The sequence below is a fragment of the Phoenix dactylifera genome, chromosome 7, assembly GCF_009389715.1.
Source record: "Phoenix dactylifera cultivar Barhee BC4 chromosome 7, palm_55x_up_171113_PBpolish2nd_filt_p, whole genome shotgun sequence".
Taxonomy (NCBI): Eukaryota; Viridiplantae; Streptophyta; class Magnoliopsida; order Arecales; family Arecaceae; genus Phoenix; species Phoenix dactylifera.
Genome location: NC_052398.1, coordinates 14,175,819 through 14,187,535, shown reverse-complemented (window position 1 = coordinate 14,187,535; position 11,717 = coordinate 14,175,819). Strand labels below are relative to the sequence as shown.

General features: G+C 38.4%; 2 protein-coding genes across 7 annotated transcripts in view; one reads left to right on the top strand and one right to left on the bottom strand.

Annotated features, from left to right (window-relative positions):
- Positions 1-3,273: 3,273 nt before the first annotated feature.
- On the top strand, positions 3,274-8,774 carry LOC103714132 (alpha-humulene synthase-like). The gene is made up of 7 exons (XM_039128360.1): positions 3,274-3,471; positions 5,981-6,239; positions 6,313-6,685; positions 6,926-7,144; positions 7,284-7,422; positions 7,685-7,933; positions 8,260-8,774. The coding sequence occupies exons 1-7, from the start codon at positions 3,328-3,330 to the stop codon at positions 8,551-8,553; spliced, it is 1,677 nt and encodes a 558-aa protein (XP_038984288.1). The 5' UTR covers positions 3,274-3,327; the 3' UTR covers positions 8,554-8,774.
- Positions 8,775-9,061: 287 nt separating this feature from the next.
- The window catches only part of LOC103715213 (signal peptide peptidase-like 2), a 52,780-nt gene continuing 50,124 nt past the window's right edge, over positions 9,062-11,717 (bottom strand). For 3 of the 6 annotated variants that reach the window (XM_039128361.1, XM_039128362.1, XM_008802774.3), the window contains 4 exons: positions 11,594-11,664; positions 10,289-10,363; positions 9,623-9,706; positions 9,062-9,516 (listed from right to left, as the gene is read on the bottom strand). In XM_039128361.1, coding sequence (XP_038984289.1) covers positions 9,419-9,516; positions 9,623-9,706; positions 10,289-10,363; positions 11,594-11,664 — 328 coding nt within the window. In that variant the 3' untranslated portion in view covers positions 9,062-9,418. The remainder of the gene's footprint in view (positions 9,517-9,622; positions 9,707-10,288; positions 10,364-11,593; positions 11,665-11,717) is intronic. The other 3 variants (XM_008802773.3, XM_039128363.1, XM_008802775.3) reach the window with 1 other exon arrangement.

Below are 11,717 nucleotides of genomic sequence, written 5' to 3'. Positions count from 1 at the left end.
TTTGAGCTTTGATAGCCGGTTTATGACTTCATAATATGTGCTTCGACTTGTCGTGGTTTTCAGATTTTTATTATTATTGTGTTGGTGTGGATGTGTAGGGATTCTTACTGGGCTGTAAAGCTCATCGCCTTTTTTTTCTTTCATTTTATCAGAGTTGCAGGATGCTTAGATTTCGATGGGATGGGCGCAGAGTGCAAGTATCAGAGTCATTAACTAGTTAGTTTGTTTATCCTTCTTTGATGTCGATGAACATTTGAAGATCTTGTAATTGAACTAATTTGTTTATTGGGACATGTCGGACTGCTCTATTTGAATTACTAGATTAATTGTGGATTTATTGGAATTTTTGGTTAATCATAGGCCTTGCATGATCTTTAGGGCACTGCTCTAGGGCTCATGCGGCCGGTCGTGTTCCGGACCCGGGTGCTGGGTTCGGGGCGTGACAATATACATAACCAATGTAAAACTGTTGCTGAGTAAGCCATCTTCTAAATTTAAAAAAAAAAAAAAAACTCATCTTACCAATAGTAGGAATGGGATGGTTATGAACTAAAAAGTAGGGGGAGGTAGTCCCCATAGCGTAACAAGACAACATAACGTCATCAAAAACCAATAATTATAATTTATGGCACCCATGCGTCATGAAGATTGCAGTTTGTTCTGTAAATCAAATCAATTATTGCATTCAAAACCCCAGCCCTCCAACATAGCATGTACGTGAGGCTCCCTTTTTTGGGGCAAAAGTTGATGAGACTTCTTATATTTGTCTTCCATTTTCCAGAGAGTGATGGCCGATACGTATGTGCCACTATAAGTTAACATATATACCCCTTGCTTGGTGCCCCGCCCCGCCACTATAAGAGAATGTAGAGGCATTATGGGAAATTCACTCCATCTAATTAATAAAAGTCCCATCCCACCAGCTCCCCTCCGAGTGAGGCCCAACACATTTTCCATTTTCCATTTTGGGGAAAAAAGTTGATGAGACTTCTCATATTTGTCTTCCATTTTCGAGAGAGTGATGGCCGATAGGTATGTGCCACTATAAGTTATCGCATATGCCCCTTGCTTGGTGCCCCGACCTTACCCAAGATCTTCACTTACTAGTTCTATATTCTTCAGTGCCATGTAATGGCGATGGAACCATTCGCTGCCTTGCAAACTACCACCCTACTGTTTGGGTGATTACTTCATTGAAAACTATCCATTAAAATGGAAGCTTTGAATTATTTGGTTCTTGATGATAAAAAAAAAAAAATCCACTTTTTGTAACTTTATAGATTAGGTTGCTACTAAATCCTAAATTTAAGGAAAAGTTTAAATGGAGGCAATTTTTATAGGATGGAAGAAATCCAACCGTGCTGATCTCCTTTTCTTATCTCCAGAGAATGCTCTATCAAAATAACTCTATTTTCATCTGTGTCAGCCATTTTTGTGTGTGTGAGAGAGAGAGAGAGAGAGAGAGAGAGAGAGAGTTTTTTTCTAGCCTTCAAGGCCATGGCAAGGAAAAGAGGGGAAAAAAAGCTAAAGGGAGTTACTCCTATAGCATAAAAATAAGCTAACGTAACCTCATCAAAAACCAATACTTAGTTTATATCACCCATATGTCATTAAGATTGCAGCTTTCAGCCAATGTTGGAGTGCTCTGAAATTATAGTGCATGCATGGTTAAATCGTGTACGAAAGCCCCGGTCCCCCAACTCAGCATGTCCATACGTGTGGCCCTCCTTTCTCGAGGATAGCATGCTTCATAATATATGGTTATCATTTTTTCCCCCAAGTTGCTGACGAGAAGTGATGAGACTTCTCGTGTTTTATCTTCCATTTATGACAATCCAATATTTTCCTAGAAGATAATGGTTGGTAGGTACATGCCACTATAATTTATTGCATATGCCCCCTCGCTTTATGTTACACCCTTATCTTAGATCTTCACTAACTAGTTCTATTCCATATAGAGAGCCGTACGATGGAAGCCCATTGTTCTACGCGCCGTTCTTCAGTGACATGCGGCAATGATGGAACCATTCGTTTCCTTGCACGCCACCACCCTACTGTTCATGCTGAGTAGGAGGGGCCTAGACATTCACCCAGAGTGTCAGATAGATAAGTCTGTGGATCACACTCTATTCCAGTGCCAGCATGCAAGGAGAATCTGGAGGCTTGCCACGACTCCACCGGATGTTTGGTATCACTCAACATATTTTCTGCATGTGCTCAGACAGTGGGCTGTTGCCCTGCGGACCTGACAGGAGGCTATTGAGATGACCTATATGGCTCATCCGGTCTAGTTGTCCAGAAACGCATGGACATTTGGTGAGGGTTGTCCTCCGCCGAGTTTCGTTGTGGAGCGGCCCCAGTTCCTGGTGGCTGAGATTGCTCAGTACATCTGTTGGATGTACCTTTGATAACTCGAGACATCTGTAGCTCTACTTCTGCTCATGAAGCATCTCATACGGTGCTTTTCACTTGAGAGCCCCCACCTTCGAGTTTCCTCAATGTCAATTTCGATGGATGTATACTGAATGGTGGTAGGAGAAATAGTATCGGCCTTATTATCAGAGGTCCGGACTCTAGAGTAATTGCAACTGATGGTTGCCAGATCTTCAACACCTCAGTCCCTGGGGCTGAGTTGAGGGCGGCTTGGGCTAGCCTGGGTTATGCTTGGCGGGTTCTGCAGGCTAGAGCTGTTATGCTGGAGGGAGATCCAGCAACGGTTATTGGCATCACTCATTCCTACTCATTAATTAATTGGAGTAGGAATACATAATCTTAAAAAAAAGTGTACTTTTCATTACTTCCTGGTTGCCACGTCTAAATCTTAAAATTAAGGTAGAGTTTAAATGGAAGCAATTTTTATAGGATAGAAGAAATCCAACCTCGCTAATCTCCTTTTCCTATCTTGAGAAATTGATGATCCTTCAAAAGAACTCTAATTTCATCCATGTCAGCTATTATTGTGCATGAGAGGGAGAGAGTCGTTCCAAAGGCCATGACAAGGGGGGGAAAAAAAAAGAAAAAAAAAAGGAGAGGAAGGTAGTCCCATGGTGCATGCATGATTATATCATGTACAAATCGATTCCATTAATTATTGCATTGAAAACCCCAGGCCGCCAACGTCGCATATCGGTGAGGCTCTCATTTTTTTAATGGAAAAGAAGACGAGACTCTCGCATCGTGTCTTCCATTTCCCATAAGCCAACAGTTCTCCAGAGCGTGATGGCGGTAGGTATGTACCGCTATAAATTATTATATATACCCCTTGCTTGGTTCCCCAGCCTTATCCAAGATCTTCGCCTACTAGTTCTATTCCATATATCGAGCAGCATGGCGATGGAAGCCCACGGATCTACACAGCATTCTTCAGTGCCATGCAATGGCGATGGAACCATTCGCTGCCTTGCAAACTACCACCCTACTGTTTGGGGTGATTACTTCATTGAAAACTATCCATTACTTTCGAACCTTCAGGTTACCTCTTTCTCCTTTACGCTACAGATGTTTGTCCTCTGAACTTCGTAACAGACAAACGCTGGAGAATGTTTTTTTTTTTCAACCTCGTGTTGATGTTTTTTCAGTTGATGGAAAATCTGAGGAGGAATTTTTCCAACTTTGGAAAAGATTCCATGATTTTTTGGTCAAGTGCCTGCACCATGGGCTTGACAAGGCTGATCTAGTACATTTCTTTTACAAAGGACTACCTTCGGCACATAGAAACATGATCGAGTCCATGCACAAAGGTAGGTTCATGAACCAAACCCCAGATCAAGCCTATGAATTTCTTGTTGACTTAGCTGAAAATGCCCAAAATTGGAGTAGCTATGGTGAGGAAATAAATAGAGATGAGTTCGGATCTAGAAAACCAGGTAATTATGAAATGAAAGCAGACCCAGATTTCAAAAATGTTATATTCAATCTGGTGACTGGAGTAAACAATTTAGGCAAAAAGTTTGATGCTTTCACTGTGTCCACTAGTTCAGGGTCATATAAAGAATCAAATCCCGTCATGAAAGTGGATCACGAGTTATATAGTTTGTGTGTCTTGTGTAACAGTCCGGAGCATCTAGTGGAGTGCTGCCCTATTCTGCCCACCATAAAGATCGAGCAAGCAAATGCTCTAAATTCATATATTGCCTTTAAGAAGCCCACTCCTAACTCGTTCAGCCCAGTTTACCACCCTGATAATATATTCCACCCAAATTTCTCATACAAGCAGAATGAACCTATTCAGCATCAAGGTGGTCCATCAGGTTTTCAGAACAACTTCCTCAGGATAGGTCCATCACAAATAAACCAACCATTGGTTCCATCTGTACCTCCTTATAATGCCCCGCAACCCATCTCACCAGCTATAGCTATAGAGGTCAAAGAGGGTTCCCTCACCCAAGATCATCACTTCCTATTTCTATTCTATATATCGAGCAGCGTGATGGAAGCCCACGGCTCTGCACAGCATTCTTCAGTGCCATGCAGTGGTGATGAAACCATTCGTTGCCTTGCAAACTACCACCCTACCGTTTGGGGTGATTACTTCATTGAAAATTATCCATTACTCTCGAAGCTTCAGCTTACCTCTTTCTCCTCCACACAGATGTTTGTCCTTTGAACCTCGTAACAGGCAGACACACGCTGAAAAATGTTTTTGTTTCAACCTCGTCCTGTTGATGTTTTTTCAATTGATGCAAATTTCTATGCTAGGGAGTTCATATAAATTTTGTGTGTTTTATTATATATATCAGCATCTATGAGAGTCGCCAACAAAGGTACGTAGGAGTGCCACTGTCATGAGTCAGATTTCTCTCTTCAGAGGTAAGGTGCCACCAAATATGTGCCACCAAATATGTAAGCTGAATATGTGTTGGAATCTGCGTATCTATTTAAAAATTTTCATGCAATTTTCATGTAAGCTGAATATGTGCTATATACGGACATCCTCAACAAATCAAACTTGACGAGTCAATTGTTTGCATATATTTTTTGCTATCTTGCCTAATTTAAAACTTCTAGCATACAATATATAAAGTGAACTCTGGGCGATCCACCATCACCTAGAGTTCTAATCATCTCGCATGCAATCACATGACATGATATTTTATATTCTATTATTGATCAGGATTTGGGACTCTCTCAAGGATCTGACAGTCAATTAATTCTATTCTTTTTTCTTTGTAATTTTATCTGGACTCTCAAAAGTGATACAAAGATCCTAAACCGTTTATATTTACTCTCATATCTTAGAGAGGGAGCAAGAGTGTAAACTCTAAAATTTCTCAAGAAAGCTAATATATATATATATAGGGTTTTTTGCATGAATACCCTCCTAAATATCGAATTTTGTATGAATATCCTTCCAAAATTGATATTTGTACGTATACCCTTGTCAAACACTTGCTTTGTCATTCTACTTTTTTTTATTTTTATTTTTGCATATCTACCCATGCTATCTAATAACGTTAAAAAATTAATGGTTTCAAATTAAAATGACTAAAATATCCTTAGTGGGTAGACATGCAAATAGATCGCGATCCCGATAGCAAAAAAAAATACAGGGGCAATAGCATAATTTTAAAATTTTACTTTATTTTTTTTAATATAAATATGCTTTTTCTTAATACCGTTAGAACAACCGATTGCAAGTATTTGTACAATAATAGAGTTTTACGAGGGTATACATACAAATATCAATTTTGGAAGGATATTCGTGTAAAATTCGATATTTAGAAGAGTATCTATGAAAAAAAAAACCCATATATATATATATAACTCTTAATATATTCTTATTTTCCTTGGAAAAATGCAACTTTGTTTGAATGAATAATTTTGAATTAGAAACAAAACCTACTAACGGAGGCTGCATGTAGAAGGAAGGACAAAGACCAATTTACACAGAGAAACAATCCATCAATGACCAACGTGCACTTTCCAAGATCAATGCTGTAACTTTATTTATCTCTTCATAATATTGAGTGTATATTTGCAGAAATCAGAGGCATGTATTGGAAAGAGGATAGGAGAGCTAAAAGAGGAAGTAAAGAACTTGCTAAAAAATGCTAATGATCACTTGCAAGAGATGGAATTAATTGATGCACTTCAACGCCTGGGAGTGGCATATCACTTTGAAAAGGAGATAGATGAGATACTAAGCCAAATATATCATGCCCATATTGAGGGTGAAGATTTGCATGCTGTTGCCCTTCGTTTTCGACTCTTGAGACAGCATGGCTATAACATATCCACAAGTAAGCAATTTTCAGTTATTTTTGTTGTTCTTCTTTTATGTTTCCTCACATAAGATGCACAAACTTTATGTAGATATTTTTATCAAGTTCAAAGAAGTTGAAGGGGGTTTCAATGCTACCTTAAGAAATGATGTGAAGGGTTTGTTAAGCCTATATGAAGCTGCTTATCTTGGCACCCTAGAAGATGATGTATTGGATGAAGCACTTAATTTTGCAAAAGTACATCTCAAGTCCATGGAAAGGCAGATGAGAACACCTCTTGCAACACGAGTATTAGATGCCCTTGAGGTGCCTTTACATAGGAGAATGGGGAGGTTAGAGGCAAAGAATTATATCTCCATTTACCAAGAAGATGAGAGCCGAATTAATGTGGTACTGGAGCTCGCAAAGTTGGATTTTCATGTGCTGCAATCAATTCATAGAGAAGAAGTCAGGAGCATCTCCATGTAAGTTTCCATCTGTCAAGTTACGAACATCAGGTTGCTGATTAGATTCATTCATTCATTTATCTATTTTTGATGAAGTCTCTTAAGTCTTTACTATGTTACTTGTATGTAATATTGTACCAACTTAAGTATTTCCTCCCTACATCAATCGTACATAATGCATTTTTGTGGCACTTTGATTTTATTGAGGTTGCATTTTTATTTAAAATAAATTTGGCACACCTTGTGCATCTCATATAGGTGGTGGAAAGCACTTGGCCTTGCGAAAAAGCTAACCTTCAGCAGGGACAGAGTAGTCGAGTGTTATTTTTGGATTCTTGGGGTATATTTTGAGCCTCATTATTCTCGAGCTCGAATTTATATGACAAAGTTCATCGCTTTACTCTCAATCATGGATGATATCTATGATAATTATGGAACGGTAGAGGAACTCCAGACATTTACTGAAGTAATCCAAAGGTTTGAGCATCTCCTATCAGCACTTGATTTTTTTTTTTTTTTTTTTTTGTTTTTTCAAAAGAAACCTTTGGAAGTTGAATAGACAATAAACATAGTATATGACATAAAAGCTAACTACAGTAGATGTACCCGCATGCAGATGGGACATAGAGGCAGCGGATCAGCTAGAGGAGTTCTTTAAACTCCTTTTCCTTAATCTATATAACACATTCAAGGAATTTGAGGACGATCTCGCAGAGGAGGGAAACTCATATAGAGTGGACTATCTTAAAGAATCAGTACGATAACTACCTTATCATATCATCAAGCTCTTTTTTTTTGGAATAATTTTTGTCAAAAAAAAAAACAACTCATGATAACATGCATCTCGAATCTGAGTCGACTATTAATCTTCCTTCTCTAAATATATATCTACTAAATCACCATCAACGTTAGCTATTTCATTTTTCATGTCATTCTTGGAAAGTGCATTATTACTGTTTGGGCTCAGAGAACATAGTAGGATTTGCATAGTTTTGTTGAGATTTGAATCTGATGCAGCTCAAAAAATTATCGAGGGCTTATTTTGAAGAAGCCAAATGGAGGGATGAAGGTTACGAGCCACCTCTTAAAGAATATCTGAATGTTTCACTGATCTCCTGTTGCTATGCTATACTATCATGCGCTTCTTTTGTTGGTATGGGAGAAGAAGCAACGAAGGAGGCATTCGATTGGGTTACAAGCTTCCCAAGAATCATAAAGGCTATATCCATGATCTGCCGGCTCCTGGATGATGTTGTATCCAATGAGGTAATAATGTTTTACCTAAGCCATTCTCGGCTGCTAATGAGTTGAGCTATTTAACCTTGATCATCTTGGTATACAGAGTGCTGCAGCTTGACCTGAGCTTAGGCCAAGGTCAGTTATAAGGATTCAAGTTCAGCTTGCAATCCACTTTGAGCAAGCTGGTACTTGAGCTGAACACCAGGCATGATCTTTTTTTGCATGCTAATTAAACACAGCTGGAACATGCCTTGTTTATAAGCCAAGCCCCAGGATGTTGGTCTTAGTTTGCCCATTTTCTAGGTTGTTTTGTATAATTGTTTTAGTTATACGTTCTTTTCTAAATCATGTAGTTTGAACAAGAGAGGAAGCATGTCTCATCGGCTGTCCAGTGCTACGTTAAAGAGCATGGCACTTCAGTGCAGGAGGCATGTGAGAAGCTACTGGGGATGATCGAAGACGAATGGAAAATTCTGAACCATGAGTGTCTTCATATGGCTGCCATGCCAACGTCTTTGATCATGCGGATCATCAACCTCGCACGAATGATGGAAACCATATACAGAAAGTATGATTCATACACGCATGCTTTGGATACAATGAAAGATCATATCACATCATTGCTAGTCGAGCCCATTGCCTTCTGAGAAGAAAGCAACGGTCCCTTATTTCATATAGGTTCACCTACACCTACCTATCTAGGACATCGCAGATTTGCATATCTGCTCTGGGTATCTTGTAGCGTGGGAATAAGTCCTGTGTTTCCATATCTGTTCTTGGTATCTTATAGCATGTGTAATCCTCTAAAACACTTATGATTGTCATGTGAGCGAGTTAATTCTCAATAAAGTTGTACGATCTTATTATATGATCATCTTGACAATGGCAATGAGTTTATAAAAGATATTGTTAAGTAACTCGAGCAACAACAAGCAATAAGAAACAATGGAGGGCATTATTTGAAACCTTCATCGAATTGTGATGGTCTGCCAGTGCAAGAGAAGAAGAGGTATTCATCTTGACAGTCCTGAAGACCAATTTGTTCTTCAGCAGATGGGGAGGTACAGTTGACTGTCAGAAATGGAAGTATTGATTTTTATTAGAGGAGCAGAACTGATGAGAAAGCGCCCAGGTAGAAAAAAGAAACAAAAGATCTTTCAACAAGTTACCTGATGGATATTATAAATACAATGATGGTACAAATTGTCTACATGAACATCACAAATGCCAATCCGATTGTGAAATTACAAGATTAAAACCACATCACATGTGATGGCAAAAAAGAGATGAAGCAATTGGATGATGATTAGCTTGTTATCAAGGATGGAGAAGTTGTTCCCAAACTTTGCTACATCTTTTGAGCAACAAGCTTCCTGACTCTTTCTCGTCTCTGTCAGATCTAATAATCTGTAGCAAGGAGTGCAGTTCTCCAGCAGTTTCTGCTGAGATGATGGCATCAGTATGTTGATGAAGCTTGATGGACATCTGTCATGAGATTCAGCAGAGTAGTGCTTAAACATCTCCAGCAGGACTGGTATCAGAATGTTTCTCTCTTAAGTTCCAAAGATCATTTAGTTCTCCTCTTATCCCACCCAAAATAACAGCAACACCTGATAATTTAACCCCAGAAATGGATATCATTCATGAACGACATCATAATAGATCAATGGAGGATTTAAATATTCACAACCAGAACAAGTAGATTCCGTTCATTACCTAAGGTACAGGGAACCAAGTAGAGCAGGGCAGGCTGTCCATGTCCATTCATTAGGTATAAGCCAAGATATGTCAAGGATAAGCCTGCAAAACAGGGAGACATTTCTTAGGACAAAATGCTTGTTACAGGTGACCAGGTGGACTCAAGCATTTCCTATTTTGTTCTCTGCTTTTGTACAACAACAACAAAAAAAAAAAGTTGCAATCTCATGCATTTCCTATTATTTGGTTCTCTTCTTTTGGACAACATAAACAAATAAAAGACGGAGGTCCCACTGATGCACCTCCTTCCCATCAATGCTATGTTTTAGAATTCAGTAGAGTGTCGATCAGTTAAAGTTGTACTCCATATTTTAGCTGAATTTATTCCCACAAGAGACAGCTTTTAAAGTAATAAAACATCTGTTAGGCCTTTTAAGGATGAATATAAATTGACCAGAGTATCTAATAAGATGAACAAAAACAGTAAGAATATTCAATCACATTAGTTTTCTGTTAAGTCTAAAGCAGAAAACATCAACTTCCAAGTCCACAAAAACATCAAGGGAAATGTGGTAGGAGCAAGATTATGTAAACTTTCATGCAAGGTTTTAAAGTGAAAACTTGTACTGGCCAGCGCAGATTGCACCATTCTCACCCAATATGGTACAAGGGTTAGATACGCACCCATACAAACACATGGTACAGGTACTGTTCTGACTCCAATAGCATATCGTATGTCCTCACAGGAGTGTATAATACCTGAACAACCTGTAGTGGTAAGTTACCAGCTCACAGTCCAGTACTGAGACTTAAAGCATTGCTTCCAGGCAAATTTGTAATTGTGCATGTAGTTTCAACATGACCAATATGAACTAGGTTCGATTACTTTAGGCCCTTCCATATTAAAGGCATTTAGGAAATGATCCAATGTTTTTATAAGCAACAATAACCATTAAGCTGGACTGCTATTGTATCCAAAAAAAAAGTGTAAATGTATCTGAGATGACTTAGCTACATGCTCTTTCAAGCTTCAAAAAAGGTCTTATCTCTAGAGGTTCAATGAGATGATTTGTACATCTACACGGTTGACTTGTTATAAATGTATCTGAGCTTTAACAAAAGATTTTAGATGCCTTGTGAGCAGCCTATAAACCATGCCGATGGCATCAGGCTTGACAGGTGCCCTGAGGGCATTTTGGTTATTCAACATGATAGAAGGCACAGTCTGGGAGATCATGCAAACAAAGAAAAGACAGCCTTGAGAAGCAAACTTTATGCTTCTTCCCTTCTTTTTTCAATCCTCTTCTTTTGTTTCTTCTCATTCAGCAAAAATTCTTAGGCAGCATTTGGTTCAAGAATCAAAAATTCTGATTACCTGGGTTAAATGGAATAACTTGGAGAAAAAAAATGGTGTTAAACTATTCCACCCTTTAATGGGAGTAGGTTCTTTTTGAATTAAGTAGACTAAATGGATTAGGAAGACAAGAGTGAAGCATTTATATGTACCAACTTTTCAGAGATACCAAATTTCCCTTTTGGAAAGGTGATTTAACCCAGTGCTCAAGGAGTGTTCGGTGGTTTACAGGTCCTTTATTTCTTCTTATTCCCTAATAAAATGCAGCCCTAATTTTCCTTTCTGCATCTTATCCATGGTCTCCAACAAACAAGCCTATGTTCTGATCATAGGTTCTCAATATCTATTATGCTAAGTTAACCTTTAGCTCTATCCACAAAAATGTACTTGAATCATGATGAAATCATCCAAAACACCACAAACTTCAATAAACCAAGCAAGCTTTTCATGATGAATCTGTGAAGAACATGCCATTAAGCTTTATAGAGTTATAATTAAAAATAGACACATGGTTACAACCCATACCAACATTTTAAAAAGTAGAAGTAATAAATTCGATCATAAATGCTAGAAAAAAAAATCTTCCAAGAATAAGAAAAGTAACAAAACCAGAATAAAGGGAAAAGAAGACCCACCAAATGCATAGCCAAGTACTAACCACAGGAAATAGCCATTCAACACACCCTTTTTAGTTGATTTATCAAATCTGCGCAAACAAGAAGATTAGTAATAACACCACCAATAGAAGATAAATCTTAA